Source organism: Danio rerio, chromosome 20 (genome assembly GCF_049306965.1).
Source record: "Danio rerio strain Tuebingen ecotype United States chromosome 20, GRCz12tu, whole genome shotgun sequence".
NCBI lineage: Eukaryota > Metazoa > Chordata > Actinopteri > Cypriniformes > Danionidae > Danio > Danio rerio.
Genome location: NC_133195.1, coordinates 50334663 through 50353785, shown reverse-complemented (window position 1 = coordinate 50353785; position 19123 = coordinate 50334663). Strand labels below are relative to the sequence as shown.

The 19123-nt window shown below is 39.3% G+C and overlaps 1 protein-coding gene across 12 annotated transcripts in view; it reads left to right on the top strand.

Moving 5' to 3' along the window:
- Window positions 1-11550, top strand: part of dnmt3aa (DNA (cytosine-5-)-methyltransferase 3 alpha a) — a 128212-nt gene extending 116662 nt beyond the window's left edge. For 11 of the 12 annotated variants that reach the window (XM_073932470.1, XM_073932469.1, XM_073932466.1 and 8 more), the window contains 8 exons: window positions 299-383; window positions 2827-2972; window positions 3841-3931; window positions 4035-4183; window positions 8021-8106; window positions 8457-8526; window positions 9300-9418; window positions 11068-11550. In XM_073932470.1, coding sequence (XP_073788571.1) covers window positions 299-383; window positions 2827-2972; window positions 3841-3931; window positions 4035-4183; window positions 8021-8106; window positions 8457-8526; window positions 9300-9418; window positions 11068-11206 — 885 coding nt within the window. In that variant the 3' untranslated portion in view covers window positions 11207-11550. 12 annotated transcript variants of the gene reach the window in all.
- Window positions 11551-19123: the final 7573 nt, after the last annotated feature.

Here is a 19123-nt window from a genome sequence, read left to right as displayed (position 1 = left end):
GAATTGAATAAACTGAATTGGCCGTAGTGTATTAGTGTGAATGAGTGTGGATGGATGTTTCCTAGTTCTGGGTTGCAGCTGGAAGGACATCCGCGGTGTAAAACATATGCTGGAATAGTTATCGGTTCATTCCACTGTGGAGACCTTTGAAGTAGAGACTGACCCGAAGGAAAATGATTGAATGGATGTAATTATAACTAGCTGAAAATGAACAGTAATCGCTTAACTTTTTTACTGTAACTAGTTATCTTGTGACTAATTACAACCAACACTGGTTGTAATCTGTGTCTTTTATCAGGAGCCACCTGCTTTGTATTCTCCAGTAGCACCTGAGAAGAGGCAGCCGATCAGAGTTCTGTCTTTATTTGATGGCATTGCTACAGGTAAGACCGCTATTGTTTAATATGAGTACATTAATAGAGATGGATGAAAAATAAAACGTTTGACTTTTTTTTTTCCAAAATAAACACGTATTCTAATTTTGGTTTGCAACATATTTAAGAAAAAATTAAAACAGTAAAGCTTTTACCACTTTCCAATGTTGCCATTTCTTTTCACAACACTTAAAAGACTTTTAGCAATTGAAGACAAGTGATGAAGTGTTTAAAGGGCCATGACACCCCCCACTTTTGGTTAAAGTCTACTTCAGAATTTTTTCAAAAGATGCATGATTAATGTGCGTGGAGCTCCGCGAGTATAGGGCAGGAGTGGGCGTGGCCAGCAGGGGAGAAGGGGAGCGAACAACTGTTAATGTCAGTTAGTTCACAAATTGAGACAAACCGTGAGGAGACGCATGAGTTTATAGTTTACAAAGTTAAAATGCAAAGAAATAAACAGTAATTTAATGCCCTGCTACATTTGTTATTCGTAATTTCATATATACATAGCCACAATTTATATCATTATAAAGATAAGTGTGTTCATGTAAACCCTATAAATGAGGACTTCTCCCTCAATCCCCGTATCCAGCAGACTCAGTGCAGCAGGTCTCCTGACCTGTCTATTTTAACCATTAGCCCTGCTGGTAATCTGGAGGATTTAGGCAAACACAGCAGCACGGCGATATGTCTGAATGTGAACGAACTCCTGATACAAGACAACATCCGCCATTCTCCAATTCTCGTGCTGCTCTCCCGACAAAAATGCTAGCAGCACACACACAGCTTTCCTGTATGATCGGCCCTGACAGGATTGCGGGGAAAAACATGCAACAAACCCTGTGGATCATGGAAACAAACACATACGAGCCTTCACAAACGGCTACTGCATACCCGTGGGTCCTTGTCTCACAGCTTGAGCTTGGCACTGGTCTGGCAGGTCTGCGTCTGCCTTGCCTTCGGAAAGCGCGTGCTGTCGTGCTCTCATGAATAATTAAGCAGCCGGCTCTTCTGATCTTCTCAATAATAATGAGAAACCGACGCGTCATCATTGCACTTGCGGTACTTCGCTACGTCGCTGATTTTGATCCCGCCCCAAAAATCATTTTAAACCCGGAAGCTGAAATTAGCTGACAAAAGCTCAAAATTATCCAGTTTTCCCCACAATTAAAGCTGATGGGTGCTAACATTGTCTTAACTGATGCTCAACACACACAAATCTGTTAATATATATAAAAAAAAAGTTCTCCAGGGTGTCCTGAACCTTTAAGGTGTAATTTTTTTCACATTTTTCTGCTAACAAATCTTAAGGTGGGCACTAGTACGAGGTCTTTGTTGTTGCATTTTGCCCTTCAAATTTTCTATTGTAGACAGGTCGGGACTGCAGGCAGGCAAGTCAAGTACCTGTATTCCTCTTCCTCCGCAGCCAGCACTTTGTAATGTTTGCAGAATGTGGTTTTGCATTGTCTTGTAGAAATATGCATGTGTGTCCTGGGAAAAGAAGGCAGCATATTGTGCTCCAAAATCTCTATATACTTTTCAGCATTAATGGTGCCATCAAGCAAGTGCAAGTCACCTTTGCTAAGGGCACTTGACCACGTCAGACCCTGGCTTTTGGACTTGCTGGTAACAGTCTGGGTGATCCTTTTCTTCTTTGGTCTAGAACGCTAGGCGTCCATTTCTTCAATAAAATACCTAAAATACTGATTCATCTGACCCAGAGAAGTCTTCTGGACACTGTTAACATAGGGCTTTCTTTTGCCACTGTATAGTTTTCACTGGCGTTTGTAGATGTAGCCGTGTACTGTGGTACTTGACAAAGGTTAGAAAAAGTAGTCCTGTGCCCATGTGTCAAGAAAATTTAGAAATCACTATTTTTTTATGTGTGTTTTTTCATACTGCCCCAACTTTTTCTGATTTGGGGTTGTAACATCTAAAATTATAAATATACAGTTGAAGTCAGAATTATTAGCCCCCTTGAATTTTTTTCTTTTTTAAATATTTCCCAAATTGTGTTTAACAGAGCAAGGAAATTTTCACAGTATGTCTGATAATATTTTTTCTTGTGGAGAAAGTCTTATTTGTTTTATTTCGGCTAGAATAAAAGCAGTTTTGAATTTTTTAAACACCATTTTAAGGCCAAAATTATTAGCCCCTTTAAGCTATATTTTTTCTCCATAATCTACAGAACAAACCATCTTTATATAATGACTTGCCTAATTACCCTAACCAGCCTAGTTAACCTAATCAACCTAGTTAAGCCTTTAAATGTCACTGTAAGCAGTATAGAAGTGTCTTAAAAAATATCAAGTAAAATATTATTCACTGTCATCATGACAAAGAGAAATAAAATCAGTTTCTAGAAATTAGTTATTAAAACTATTGTGTTTAGAAATGTGTTGAATCTTCCCTCCGTCTAATATATCTGTTAATATATCTGTGTGTTCAGGCCTGCTGGTGCTGAAGGATCTGGGCATTCAGGTGGATCGTTATGTGGCGTCGGAGGTGTGTGAGGACTCCATCACTGTTGGTATGGTGCGACACTTTGAGCGGATCACGTATGTTGGAGACATCAGGAACATCACACGCAAACATGTGAGCAAAATTCCCTTTCAGTCTCACAGGCCCGTTTACACCTGCTACGGATTTTGATCTATCAAATCACAATAGAAAAAGGCCACAGCCATATCACCCTGCAGCCCAATACTGGTTACTCACTTAAGCTAAGCAGGGCTGAGCCTGGTCAGTACCTGGATGGGAGACCACATGGGAAAACTAGGTTGATGTAGGAAGTGTTGGAAGTGGCGGCCAGCAGGGGGCGCTCAACCTGTGGTCTGTGTGAGTCCTAATGCCCCAGTATAGTGAATTGGATGCTATACTGTCAGTGAGCGCTGTCTTTCGGATGAAACCGAGGTCCTGACTCTCTGTGGTCATTAAAAAAAATCCTATTGCACTTCTTGTAAAGAGTAGGGGTGTAACCCTGGTGTCTTGGCCAATTTCCCTCCATCGGTCCTTTACCCATCATGGCCTCCCAATCATCCCCATTCAACAAATTGGCTCTATCACTGTCTCTCCACTCAAACTGTGTGGTGAGCGCACTGGCGCCGTTGTCCTGTGGCTGCCGTCGCATCATCCAAGTAGATGCTGCACACGGGTGGTGGTGTCGAGAGACGCCCCTTATGATTGTGAATGCTTTGGGTGTACGGCCATACCCAATAAATGCACTATATAAATACACATTACATTATAAAGGAGGTCATCAGTTTTCAGGATTAAAAGATCCAGGATCTGCCTAATCATCTTAGATCAATTAAAGAGGACCTATCATGCAAAAATCACTTGTATAAGGGGTTTAATAACGGTTTGACATAAGGTTGTGAATATAGCCAGGCTCTAATGGAAACAATTAATTAGTGAAATATTTTATAACCCCATTTATCACACTTCTTGTTTGTCTCTGCAGATTCAGGAGTGGGGGCCGTTTGATCTTGTGATTGGTGGAAGTCCCTGTAATGATCTGTCCATCGTCAACCCTGCTAGGAAAGGCTTGTTTGGTATGACACACGCCATTAGATCCATTTTCCTCACTAAAATCATAAGATTTGTTTGTGCGTTCGTCTATAAACTTGTGTTTAATAAGTGTTTGTTTATGCGCAGAGGGAACCGGGCGCCTGTTCTTTGAGTTTTACCGGCTGCTTCACGAAGCGCGGCCTAAAGAAGGAGACGACCGGCCGTTTTTCTGGCTGTTCGAGAACGTGGTTGCAATGGGGGTCAGTGACAAGAAAGACATCTCACGCTTTCTGGAGGTGTGTAAATACACTACAACAACACGCGTTCAAACCAAGGTTATAATAGTTTAGCATTTTTCATTGGTTTAGTTTTTATTTAGTTTAGATTTTTGTTTTTAATTTCAGTTACTTTTAGTTGGGTAGATCTGCTAGTTTTATTCGTTTTTAAATTTTGAAATTGCTTAGTTTTAGTTTAGTTTGTAGTAGTTTTACTATTAGTTTTTTTTTTCCAAATAAGGATACTTGTTAGGTGCGAGATTCAAAATTGTTAGAATAAATATTTTATAATAAACTTTCAACCAAAGATACATTTTTTGAAACGTGTATCCAGAGCCTATTCATCAAAACCTGCAAATGTTTCTTGGACATTAACAATATATGTTATGCCATATGTCAAATAGTTCATATATAACTCTGTTGCATGTATATATGTTGCATGTATATATGACTTATTTGTATATCTTTAAAATCTAAACATTAACTTGTATTTTAAATCTATGATTTGGATTTACATATTTAAATTACAAATTAGATCTGCTTACTGCATGTTAGAGTAGGCTATGTGTGTCAGAGAAGCAATTGATTAAAATATACCTGTCAACATTGGGAGATAAAAAATACGAGATATGGCCCCAACAACCATGTCAAGAATGGGGAGGAAAATAACCTCAAATGATAGGATGCATAACAAATAATAAAAACATGAAAATAAAATTAAAAAGTTTAGCCTATTAAAATCAATTTCCTGATCACATCATAGCAGGGCCGGAGTGGGACTCCTTTTCAGCCCTAGAGTTTCAAGCCTCAGACCGGCCCACCTCAGTTCACGATTGACTATATTAAAATAAGGTCATTTCCAATTCAGTTTCTAATTACACTATCACGTCTTTTTTTGAGAAAACTGCTGCTTTATGCTGTGTTCACACCAGACGCGGAACGTGCAGATAAATCACGCTATTCGCCGCGTGAACATTTGAGTTTACTCGCTTCATTCGCGCGTCAAACCCCGCTTCATTCGCGTGTCAAATACACTTCAGAACAGACACGGATTCGCGTGATGGGCAGGGCTTCTGTCTGCCCGAAGACTCTAGCTTCATAGCTAAATGGCTAACATGGATTTTATGAAGAAAATAACAGTGTTTATGTGCTTTATGAAGACTGAAAAACAGCGTCGATACGTTTAGGGTCGTGTCTGAGTCCACTACATTCTTTCAGAGGTGCATCCAGCTCTGTGAGCTCATAAACTCCTCCAGAAACTGAACCTGGATGACAGAGACTTCACCGGTGCTTCTGACTGAGCCAAGCCGAGTTTGATGAACTGTTGTCGGTGAAGGCTGGAGGATTTTCCTCGGAACACCGACAACAGGTTCTACGTCACAATCACGCCCCCACAAGAGCAAGCTTCTGATTGGTTAACGCGGCGCGAATGTACGCTGATGTTCAGATTTTCGAATTCGAGAGATTCGCGCAAAACGCTCATTAAGCGTGTCAAACGCACAAAACGCTTAATTCGCGCCGTGCCATTCGCACGTATCGCGCCGCAGGATGTCTATTCGCGCGTTTGCATTGACTTAACATGTAAATCACTCGCGCTTGACGCGCGTGCCGCGTCTGGTGTAAACGCAGCATTAGAACTTCATATGTTCAACAACCCTAACAGTATTATATGTCTTAACAATAAAAATGAAATAAATAAATTACTCAGACGAGGATCAAACCCGGGTCGGCAGCGTCATAACCTAATTTAAAAGAAGACTGTGGTCAAGTAAATAAATAAATTAATTTAAAAACAGTGACTGCTAAGAGCAACAGATTCTGGAGCTAGGGACACCGGCCCTCGCGGCCAAAAAACGGACCGGCCCACCGAGAATTCTCCCAGTCCTCCCAATTAGCCAATCCAGGCCTGCATCATAGTTATTGTTTGCAAAAAAATGGTTAAAAGTGTGTTCATTGTTTTACTTGAATTATTCAGCGATTCCTCCGCGTACCACTAGAAGGAAGTCTGGGTACCACTTGTGGTACATGTACCACAATTTGAGAACCACTGACTTAGAAGATCAGGATAAAACGAATGATTCGTTCGCACTCACTAAAACAGAAATAAAACCCATTATTGGGCACAAATGTGTTAGATCAATCATTTTAAGTCTCTGTATTTAATGCTGTCACCATGCTGCTGTCATGTTCACTCGTTGTTGTTGTCGTGGGAGCAACAGCAAGGATCGAATGGAAGAGAACTGGCTTGATCTGGCCAATGGCATCACAGACTCTGAGGTGCCGTACGGATCAAACACCTGGCAGCATGAAGTAAATAAATTTACTTCTAATGGCTCGTTTCCACTGACTGGTACAGTACGGTACGGTTTGGGTCGGTACAGGTCACCTTTATCAGGCTTGCGTTTCCACTACCAAGGGTCCCCTTTTGGTGGGCGTGGTGTATGACAAAGTTTCAGTCGACGTCATTTTCGCTCGAGAAAATGTCTTCAATAAAGCTGCACAGGTCGTTCACATATCATATGAAAAGCACTTCTCACAAAACAGATGCACATAAATACTTGTGTATAAATGTTTATTACTAACTTTTATATAACCATGAGTTGTTTATAACTGCAGATCAATGACAGTGTGAAATAGGCTACTGTAACGTCTGTAATTATATTAAATCAATAAATAAATGAACATATTTGAACACATACAGACCCTTACAGTCTCCGATATGTTACCAACTATAGAAGAACTACACAAAGCAGACATTTTGTCTTTAATTAGGTTCAAAACAACTCAAAGTATAGCCTACAGTCAGTGAAAACCTCTCATCTGTGTCTGTAATCTTCAGCAGCACATGAAGCCTCTGTTAGAGAGTCACTCCATCATTCCCAGTTCATATTACTCCAAAAGGTGATAATAAAATTGAAAACAAAGCAGTTTGTTCACGTTTGCTGAAGAAATAACGTGCTCCTTGGATTCCCCTTTTTTTCAGCGATCCACTTTCGCGTTTGTCCTTTTCTTTCTGAATGTTTCACTCTCGCGTTTGTCAGCTTCTCACAGGATCGGGTTTCCAAAGCTTGTCAATAAATAAGTGCACGTTATCATCATCAGCTCAAGAAGTTTGTTATTTCAGATAGAAATGCGCGGCGAGCGCAAGGAAGAAAGTGAAACCACTCGGGCTTCAGACTGGCTCGTAAAAAACTACGAGGCACAGGGTGAATCTGCTCTTCTCCATGGCTTTGTGGCTGTTTATCATGACGACGACATGGTTTGTTTGAGCCCGGATCGACCATGGCTGCATATGTATATATAATTCCGCTGTAATCTCTCGCTGTGTATTTCAAACATGGCGGGTCCTTTGTTTACAATCTGGCTTGTTGTGCAAGCGAATGAAGTATCTCTGTAAACCAATAGCGTTCAGCTGCGCATCTAGCTCCACCTTTTGGTAACCTTTCTCGTGTTTGGGACCCTTTCGAAAGGGTGCCAAAAAAGTGGTACAGTTTGGTTCAGTACGCCTTTTGACAGTGGAAACGGCCATAAAAGCGTACCAAACCGAACCGAACTGTACCACTCAGTGGAAACGGGCCATATAAGGCTTACAGTAGACTTATGTATTAAATACATTTACAAAGATGAAAACGAAGGAGGTTTTTGCTATAATTCTAGTTAGTTTCAATTAGTTTTGTGAGTACATGATACAGTTTCAGTTAGTTCTAGTTTTTATTTTTATTTCCATTTAAAATTGTAGTTTTTGTTTTTCCGTCTGTTTTCCTCAGCTATAATAACGTTGATTCAAACTGTAGTCATTTAATGAACCTTGAATTTCTTCTGAAATATCTCATTTATTGTTTACTCGTTTGTGTCCAGTGTAATCCAGTCATGATCGATGCTAAGGAGGTGTCAGCCGCACACAGAGCTCGATACTTCTGGGGGAACCTTCCTGGGATGAATCGGTAAGACTGCTTGTGTCTGAGAGTGGCTGCTATTTTACTAGCGTTCGAAACACATGTGCAATAGACATCAAAATGATCAACAGATTAGAAAAACTAATGAATAAAACAGTTGAAACAGTTTCCTCTCAATTGCTTTTCATTTGATGTGCTTGATCTCAACCACCCTCAATGGCAGAGCTGTGATTAAAAATGAAACGCTATTGGCTGTTTTTAATAGGCAGGAGCTACTCTATGCCCCGCCCTTAGTTTATTTTTCTGTTTAGATTACCTTAAACATCGAATAAAAAGCGCACATTTTAAAGCACTTCGCGGGACCTTTTAAATAGAGCCCTTTGTGTTTCTCTTTTCAGGCCACTGACTGCTATGGTGAATGACAAACTCGATCTGCAAGACTGTCTGGAACATGGACGCACAGCTAAGGTGTGTGTTTGTGTTTGTATGTGTGTTCATTATTAAAGGTGCAGTATGTAAGTTTAACACCCAATGGTAGAACTAGGTATTGCACTCCTGGATCAAAACACATTGAACACATTGAACTGTGACTCAGTGCAAACCAACACATATCAGTGATTCAGCATGTACATTTAATAATGTTAAAGAGCTTTAATATGTATTAATTAGGTTATAACCCTTACCATTTCACAAGTCAGTGCATATTCTGTACTTCTGAATAGATGTATTTCAAGAATTCACACTTAGCTCATGATTTATGCATAGCTTGTTTGGCATGTTGTTTCAAGGGAGAGCCCTGAGCTTAAGGGATCTTTGGGCCCAGGGCTCCCTCGCTTTCGAGGGGAGATTGAGCTCAGGTCGATCTCAAATTTACTGTCCTGCTCCAATAGACTCTGCATTACAAACGCAAGCGCTAATTTGTCTTTTGTAATTTGATGCAAAGATGATATACATACACAAACATTTGCACATGTTTTTTTATTAAAATAATCAAAACTTTCAAGGATTAAATATTTTGATGACCGTTAAACCCGTCATAACAGTCTTGTGAAAAAGGTCCTTTGATCTGTGCTGTATTTGTGCTAGGGCACCAGAGACTTGTATTACATCTTGTATCGTCAGTGAGTTTTCAGACAGATGATAAGGTTTTTTGTGTGCTTTTTTTTTGTTTTTTGACCATAATCAGAAGACTTGCTGCTTCACAGTAGGTTTTGTTTTTTTGTACTGGGTTTGTTTTTCAGTTCAATAAAGTGCGAACCATCACAACTCGCTCAAACTCCATAAAACAAGGCAAAGACCAGCACTACCCGGTGTACATGAACAATAAAGAGGATATCCTGTGGTGCACAGAGATGGAGAGGTGAGGCTCTATTTATCCCAAAATCTAAAGAAAAACTAGAGGAAGGTTGTTTCTTTTGGGGGATATTTTATATACTTATGCATATTTCTTTAAATTGCCACTACTTAATAAAATCACTTAAACTGTAAAATAGAAATTTTTTTAGTATTGTTCGGTGTTATTTTTACATGTTAAGGTTAATAATTAAATGTGTGAATACAAACATTGTTGAGAATAATGGGAAATGTTCAATTGTATTGTATATTTTAATAACTGTAGAAGTTTTGGTAATTTGACTAATTTAATATTTTTGTAATGAAAACAGAACTAAACATTGATGATAATAGTCATATTAATGAGTATGCTGCATATTTTATGTTTTTATAATGATGATTATACGTTGTATATTTTGGTGTGTTCGAACAAAACAGATATATTTATTCAAATAATATTTTAGTCACTGAACATCTTTAAATATAGAAAGATAATACATTTAAATTCATGCTAAATATTGCAAAAAAAATACAAATTACAAAATTTTGTATATTATGTTTCTCTTGATCTTTACTCTTAAGTTTTTTATTTATGTAATATTTTCCCCTAACATATACATTTGAGCTACTCATTTTTGCACTGTTATCATAAGTTATTTTGTTAGATTAGCTCCAGATGTGTCTTCAGTTCCGACTAATCTAATGTACAGGTATATGCACAAATATAATATTGTATAGTTTCCTATAGAAAATATTAACTTAAATGAGAGATTCATACAGAGGATGTATGAATCCAATATATAAATGTTGAGAACCCGTTGCTTAAAAACATGTCACTTTAGAGCTAGTATCTGAATGATTCTCTAGCATAATGTCTAAAGTGATGACAAAACAGGTGATTTTGCTGAAATTTTAAGATTTTAAGACTGAACGGCATGAAATACCATCAGTCTACAGATTTCCCAGTATTTCTGTTGCAATCAGGAGATCACAATAATTAACCCCGAAAAAGCCAAAGCAAACACTAGCAGATTACTGTGGTATAAATACAGCACTACAACATACAAAAGAGAAAGATCGACTTAGATTGTCACTTACCTGTTTTATAATAATTTGATCAGCTGTAGTTTGAAATACGAATACGTCTTTTCTTCTCTGAGGATTTATTATGCGGTCTCTGTCGTCATCTTGTGGAGCAACCATCTTTGTATGTCAGACTGATGGTTGCTGATGGTTGAAGTATTTTAAAATAGGCTCTATCCTTATAAATAAACTGCAGTTTCAATCTAAACAACTACATTCTCACCTAAAAAGCCTTAAAAGTACATTATGTTGTCCAACAGCTGCAATATTCGTCAAACTGTAGTGAGTCTATTGATCTGCTGTCACTCTATGTGGGCGGAGTAATACACATGGGTGAAGAAGCTGTACGAGTGCTTTTATTGCAGAATATCGCACAGCTATCAGCCAATCAGATTCGAGAACCAGACCGAACTATGGTATATATATATATATATATTAACTCTCTATAAGCTTTTATTTATATCATCTAAATAACACCGTGCAAAAAATGTCTAATTATATTAATGTTTTTTTTCTTTTTAACTTTTGACTTCATTAGACTCACCACTTTGTATTTGCATGTGTTTAAAAACCCCTTCTTCATGCGTCTTTCAGAGTTTTCGGCTTTCCCGTCCATTACACTGACGTGTCCAACATGAGTCGTCTGGCCAGACAGAGGCTGCTGGGTAGATCATGGAGCGTCCCCGTCATTCGCCACCTCTTTGCTCCACTGAAGGAATACTTTGCCTGTTAATGAAGCCCCGCCCGCCAGTGCACGATGACATCATCAAGTCCAACCTTCCTGTGTTCATCATTGTTGCTTGTGGCCTCTGAACAGCTGGTGCTATCTTAATATGACCATTCAACCACAGGACACTTCACATATTTATTTGAAAGCATACTTGTGTTGCTTTATCATCTGCTAAATAGTTTTTCAAATATTTCCCAAATGATGTTAAACAGAGCAAGAAATTTTTCACAGTATTTCCTATAATATTTTTTCTTCTGGAGAAAGTCTTATTTGTTTTATTTCGGCTAGAATAAAAGCAGCTTTACAATTTTTTAAAAGCTATTTTAAGGTCAAAATTATTAGCCCCTTTAAGCAATAATAATTTTTGATTGTCTACAGAACAAACCATCGTTATACAAACCTAGTTAAGCCTTTAAATGTCACTTTAAACTGAATACTAGTATTTAGAAAAATATCCAGTCAAATATTATATATCTGTCATCATGACAATGATAAAAGAAATCAGTTATTATAAATAAGTTATTAAAACTATTATGTTTAAAGGTGTGCTTAAAAATATTTTCTCTGTTAAGCAGCTCTTGGGAGAAAAAACTGGCTCGACATAATGTCATGTGATTAATTAAGCATAAGTTCCCATTATTTCTACAATTACTTTAAGAAAAATCAAGTAAAATTGGATTTATTAGGTGCAAGTGTCAGATTAACATGCTGTTGTACACTAGCCTGCTTAGAAAATGTATCTGTAACATCATTTCCACACACACGTTTCCTGTGAGAGAGAAAAGGTGCTCGAAAAACCAACTGTATACAGTTACACTGTTTACAGTTGATATACACTCGTCATAGGGTACAGCTACAGTATACAACAATAACTGTTCACACACAACTCTACTATGGTGCTCTTTTCTCTCCTTGTCTTTCAGTCTCTCAGCAATACAAATTCTCAAATTTTCGTATGATGCCTTTCTGATGGAGCCTATAGAGGGCACATACAGTGAGAAACACACACACACACTCTGGCTGAGAGATGTGTTACACACTCATGCACCTCGAATGGACAGTTCACCCAAAAATGTACATTCTGAATAACGTAATGTCTTCTGTGCAACACAAAACAAGATCTCTCCAAGAATGTTGAATCCGAACCATTGACTTCCATAGTATTAGTCTCCTTACTATGGAAGTGAGTGGGTGTGGGTACGATTACATGGACATTGGAAATGTAATTATTTATCAATCCAATCAAAATTAACATACTGATTAATTTTGTATTCTTTGCAATACAAAAAGAGATAACTTGAAGAATGTTAGACCCCAACCATTTTGGCTCCCATTGACTTCCATAGTATTTTTTGATCTCCCTACTATGGCAGTGAGTGGGTGTGGGTACGTTTCAAACATGGACATCAGCAGTTTAATTATTTATTAATCTGATCAAAATTACATTCTGATTAACTCTATGTCTTCTGTGCAATACAAAAAGAGATATCTTGAAAAATGTTGGAGCCGAACCAATTAGGCTGCCATTGACTTCCATAGTATTTTTGGTCTCTTTACTGTTGAAGTCAGTGGGCGTGGGTACGTTTACATGGACATCAGTAATTATATTAGTTATCTTGTTCTGAAAAGACGATATTAAAGGGATAGTTCACCCTAAAATGAAGTGTCGTTATTTACTTATCCTTCATTTGTACCAGGCTTTTATGAGTTTCTATATTCTGTTGAATGCTGAAAACCAGCAGTCATTCACAACCATGGTATGTTTTCCTACTATAGATATCAATGGTTACTGGTTTTCACATTTTTCAAAGTATCTTCTTTTGTTTTCAACAGGAAAAAAGCTCATAAAGCTCATAAACCCACTTTAGGGTGAGTAAATGTTATTTTGGGGGGAGAACTATCACTTTAAGATGCATGTTTTGGGTATGCTTTATAAATTTTCTGTTCCCATTTTGTTTACATTATAGTACACAAGTCAGGTATTCAACCTAATGTGAAGAGATTCTCCTCATAGCTTGGGCAAAGAAAATATTAAAATCCTAAGCACAAAATATGTATGTTTCTATCAAGATGTTAGAGCAGCTAACTGCTGTATTGGTAACCTAGCAACCAACAGTAAACAAGACAAACATAATGGAGTCATGTGGTCAGGGGCGCTGCCAGGGGGAGGGGGGCTGGAGTTGGGACGATTCTAGGGCCCCACACTATTTTGGGGCCCCCAGGGATACTATTAGGGACCCCAACCCTGCTGAAAAATCCAGCTTAAACCAGCCTAGGCTGGTTGGCTGGTTTTAGCTGGTTGACCAGGCTGGTTTTAGAGGGGTTTTGGCCATTTCCAGGCTGGTTTCCAGCCATTTCCAGCCTGGTGACCAGCCAAATCCAGCTAAAACCAGCTTGACCAGCCTGGTTTAAGCTGGATATAGCTGGTTTTGGCTGGACTCCCAGCTTGGCTAGGCTGGTCAAGCTGGTTTTAGCTGGTCATCTCCCAGCCTGACCAGCTAAAACCAGGCTGGAAATGGCTGGAAACCAGCCTGGAAGTGGCCAAAACCCCTCTAAAACCAGCCTGGTCGACCAGCTAAAACCAGCCAACCAGCCTAGGCTGGTTTAAGCTGGATTTTTCAGCAGGGAAACCTCCACGACAACACTCCTTACCCCTTACCCCTCGACACCCAACTACTATCGTCCGCAACATCAGACCACAAATCACCCCCCAACCTCCTGTCTTTTTTGTCCACGACAACACAACATCTCTGACCCCCCATCCCCAGCTGTTCACTTTCCTCTACGACAACCCCCCCTCCCCCCTGCTCTTCACTTTTTCCCGTAACAACATCCCCCCCCAACTTTCGTCTGCAACAACATCCCCCCCCTCCCTCACGCTCTTCAATTTCGTCTACAACAACCTCCCTTGCTCTGTTCACTTTTGTCCGCGACGAGGCCCCCCCCTCTTTCATCTTTGACAACATCCACCCCTCCCCGTTCTATTCAATTTTGTCTGCAGCCACTTCCTCCTGCGCTGCTTACTTTCATCCACGACAACAATCTCCCTCTCTTTACTTTTATACGCCACAACATTCCCCCTCCCCCTGCGCTCTTCAATTTTGTCTGCAACAACCCCTCCCCCTCCCCCCGCTGTTCAATGTCTTCTGCAGCAACATCCCCCTCTCTTTACTTTCATCCACGACAACATCCCAACGCGGTTTAGTCCATGAGACGCACAAAATGTTTTCATAGGGCATAGTTTAATCTGCAAATGCGTTAACCCTTTAGCTCTATTGTGGGAATTGGTAGATTTTTATATTCGAAATTTGTTTTTTTATGTGTCACCATCCAATGTGTACTATGGAATTTTTTATATAAACATACAATTTGTGTCCGTTATTGTACTAAATACAGTTAATTTTTACTATTGCGAAAGCTTCAAGTGCAGATAGTTATTTGCCGTGCTATACGTGCAAACATTCTTGTTCAAAGTCGTTAAACACCGCTGTATGTGAATCCTGTTGCTAAATTACCTAATCGACGGCAATAGTGTAAATAAAGTCACTTTGTTGATGTACTTCCAACTGAAACGGAATATTGAGTAGGGGGCGGGGCATTATTTTTGTGAATATTCCTTCATAGCAAACTAACAGTAAGCGGTGCGTGGTTAAGAAGGAGAGGGGCGTTGTGTCAGAAGCCATAAAACTGACATCAGAGAAGTACCGCCACTCCAAAATCAGAAGCGAATGTTCAAACTTTGATTGAAGATTACCAAAACAACCTTTTTGAGTGGATTAGTTGCACTGATTAATTGTTCAACTAAAGTATAGCCAGGGGCGTAGAAGGGGAAAAGTATTACAGAGTTCATAGGGCCCTGGCAATTTAGGGGCCCATTGACTGGTTACAAGGGGGCCCAGGGATAACCTCACCACCCCCTGCCCCCGACTCCCACCACTGTTCATTTACAAGATTGCTAACATGGCCCACCCTATAATTGCTGGCGACGCCCCTGAGTTCAGCATTGTGTGCTAACAAAGGAAACATTGTAAATGTCGATTTTACGCAAACTTAAATGTGAATATACTGCATTAAAATAGGAATATTCCACACATCTTAATTCAGATCAAGCAGATTTAAGGTTATCAGAAATCTCAGTTTGCATGATACGTTTTAATCATGCTAATATCAGAAAACTGTTGTCCATTTAAACGCACTGACTGGTAACAGACGGGACATTTTTGGCTGAACTGGTCTTTTATGAGAGATGTTGATTTACTTTATGGTTTGTTGTCGTCTGATGCAATATATCTGCCAGCAGAAACACACACAGACCTTCCGCATGCTGAAACAGCTGGAATCACTGGCATCCGATTCTGCTGTTTTTACTCGACACCACTATATTTTGTGTTTGTGTGTGTGTTTCAGTCAGGTATCAGGTGTTTTTACTGACGGTGAAGGGAGCTTAATGGTGCCGCAGATTCTCCATGGTGCAGCTTCATGGTGCTTCGGAATTTCTCTCTCTGGTTCGGACTTTCTTTTTGCTTCAGGTTCAGCTAAGCTATGTTCACACCACAACTCCATCTGATGGCCAAGTAAAAGTCACACTTTCCCTTTAGGGAACATCAACGCTGCGTCAAATATTGATGCTATGGGTACACTTTAAAGTTGAGGAAGTCTTGAAGCACGCGTAAAAACTGTCAGAACGTTGTCACCAGGACGCATCAATCTGAGAGATGATCTGAGAAAACTATATCGAGCATCAGATCTTGCTCTCTGTGCTACTAAGGAAATAGCTAGATCTCTTGGCTGCTCTATGGCGGCTATGGTAATTACGATGAGACCTAGGATAGGAAAATCTTCCTTTAATGTCAAGCTCCTATGGGAGGTTCCTTTCCCCCGCAATCGAAGGCCTGTGATACTGCAAGGTGGGAGCAGTTACAGCTGTCTACCAGCTCCTCGAACCAGTATAGAGCAGTGCACAAGGAGAGTCAGGACTATGAGGGCAGTCCCCTCTGGCGTTAGGCAGTGTCAACTACAGTATGTAGCACTTGCCCCTCCTAGTAACCTCCGTGACCTCCACTTATCCTGCCACATTCTGTGCTTCAGGGCGCAGCTGCCTTTGGCAATCCCCTTCCAAGTGTTGTAGGACCGCTTGAGGTCTTATGCCCTCTCGGTCTGTTAATTCGGCAGTTTCCTGCTCTAATATCCAGAGGCTAGTCTTGGAGGTGTCTGCAGAATGTCTCACAGTGGGCCCGGCTAAAAACTGAGAAGTGATACAGAATTCAGTTCAAATCTTGTCCACCTCAAAAGAGTGCAAGACCTACAGGCCCCATCTGTGGCCCCTTCAAACTTGGACTTCGCCCCTGGAATGGTCAGGTCGCAGTACATACCTAAGGTTCCCACTATTGTGGCTAATCTTATAGTGCTGCAGGCCTTTAATCCACGTCCGTTGACATCATTAGACCAGGAAAGGCTTAATTTGCTTTGCACAGCATTGAAATTCCCTGAAAGTTACGACTTTAGTCATGGCTCCCTGGGGGGAACGAGATGCAGCTTTTCTTTGCCACACTCCCTACATGCCTGGATTGCATGTTAGTTGAAGTTGAAGCTGTATTGAGCAAGCACTAGCTTTCTGAACTATCTGGTCTGACGTCCCTCCAATTACATTTACACGTGCTTCAGGACTTCCTCGAATAGAAAGTGTACCCATAGCGTTGATACTTGTCGCAACATCTCAGTCGTAACCTGGGATGTTCCTGGGATCTTCCAGCGGCATTCGAGTATGGACATTCTTTTTTTGCAATGTGACTTGATTTGATTTAAACGTGCTGTATGTTGGATTGACACCTATTGGTTAAACTAGGTACTGCGGTAAAAATTTAAAAACCCTGAGAGGGTTTATTTTATCCGGTCCCTCCTACTCAACATGATTCACACACGGGTTTCCCGGATTGCCACCAGATCGTTGGCATGCCTGAAGCCTTATATTGTGATCTGAAATGCTATTGTATATGTTTCTGTAGTGGCCTTCAAGCCTGAAATGAATTATGCCGTTTTCCACCCAGGAAACCCAAAGTTCTGAAATATATTTGGGTAAAGTGGCAGTGGGCTTGTTATAGAGACCAAAACAAAGAAGGACATTCAAACACGGAACGCACATTTTTCAAAGGAGAATAACTGACTTTAGCATGTTTTTCAAACAAACAAATATGTTAAAGATTTAGAAAAGTCAAAATCTTACATACAGCACCTCTAATACAATTTCTAAACATGCATTGCACCATTTAAAATTTCAACCACAATCTGTATCATTTTATTAAGCAAGGCTGCATTAAAAACGCAAATGAAAATTGCTATAATTAAAAAATAAATAAATAATATTACCCTATGAAGAAAAACTAAGTACAGTAAATAAGTATGTTTAAATTAATTAAATCATTTTGATTCCTAAATTAGTTGTTTCCTAAAAATCTGGGAATCAAACGTATGCATTTCTGTAAAGTAACATGACAAATTTAGAAATGTCAAATTTAACTGACAAATATTATGTGGTGTAAACGCAGCTTTTCTCTTGTCCTGAACTGTACACAGATCAGCCTGCGTGCTAATCTAAAGGCTGACTAGCATTGTGCTTCTTCTGGCTTTTGAAAGTCTAACATATTCAGTGCTACTTCGCTCAGGATTCTGGGAAAGTGGCCTATCCGTGTGATATCCTAAAAGCTGGTCACGTGGTGCTCCCAGAATCCAGAGTCTTCTTGTGGTGCATTCGGAGAGTTCACACTTGGTTCACGTGCAAACCGGATTACTATACAAATACACGTGCTGTTTTATAACCCTGTTTCACATCTCAAATAAACAGGACTCTGGTGCTCAGAGATGTGCTTTGAAAAATCAAGGATTTTTGTACCAATTTGCTTAACCCTCGCTGAAGGGTAGAGATTCTACAGATCACATTACAATTAGAGAGTTTCTCTCTAAGGAAACTAGCACATTGGATGACTACTTATTTAAGGGTTGCTCATTTCTGCTATCTTCTTGGCTTGGCTGGTCAACCGCCTCATTATGTGAACGGTAGTTTTATTTACAGCTTCCAATCTGAATGGTTTTTATCAAGGTTGATGTTGATGTATACGCTTGCGGCCATAGGTTGTAGCAAACCTCTGCTTTAGCTCATGCTCACAAACAAACCTTAAAGGAAAACATCCTGCCGTTTCAATGTTTAGCTAATTTAAAAATTGCTTAGATAATTTGAGAACGTTATTGAAAACGTTTGGTTGCTATTGAGTGTAGACCTATGGCGATATTCAATAATATCCTGATAATGAACATGCACAATATTAATATCGTGGGCGCTTCAGAATACCGTGAATAATTATTTATTTAAAGAGAATGAAACCTCTGCTTTAGCTCATGCTCAGAAACTATCCTTAAAGGAAAACATCCTGCATTTCGATGTTTAGCAGATTGGAGTATTGGTTTCAGAATTTGAGAAAACCTTATTCAAAACTTTTGGTTTCTATTGAGTGTAGACCTATGGCGATATTCAGTAACATCCTGATAATGAACATGCACAATATTGATATCGTGGGAACTTCAATATACCATGAATAATTATTTATTATTAAAAATGTTGGAGTCTTTTTAGAATATTTAGATTGCTATTGTAACAGACACAGCTAGAAAAGTGGTGGGTTACCAATTGGGGGCTCGTCCGGGATGGGAGTGAGGTTTGGGCGGGTGAGTGTAACAGAGATCAATTTAAAACTGCACAATAAATATATATATATATATATATATATATATATATATATATATATATATATATATATATATATATATATATATATATATATATATATATATATATAATTGTGCATTTGAGTGGATATTTATGTAGTATATAGCGATATGGTATGGTGAATTAAGCTGTATCTATAT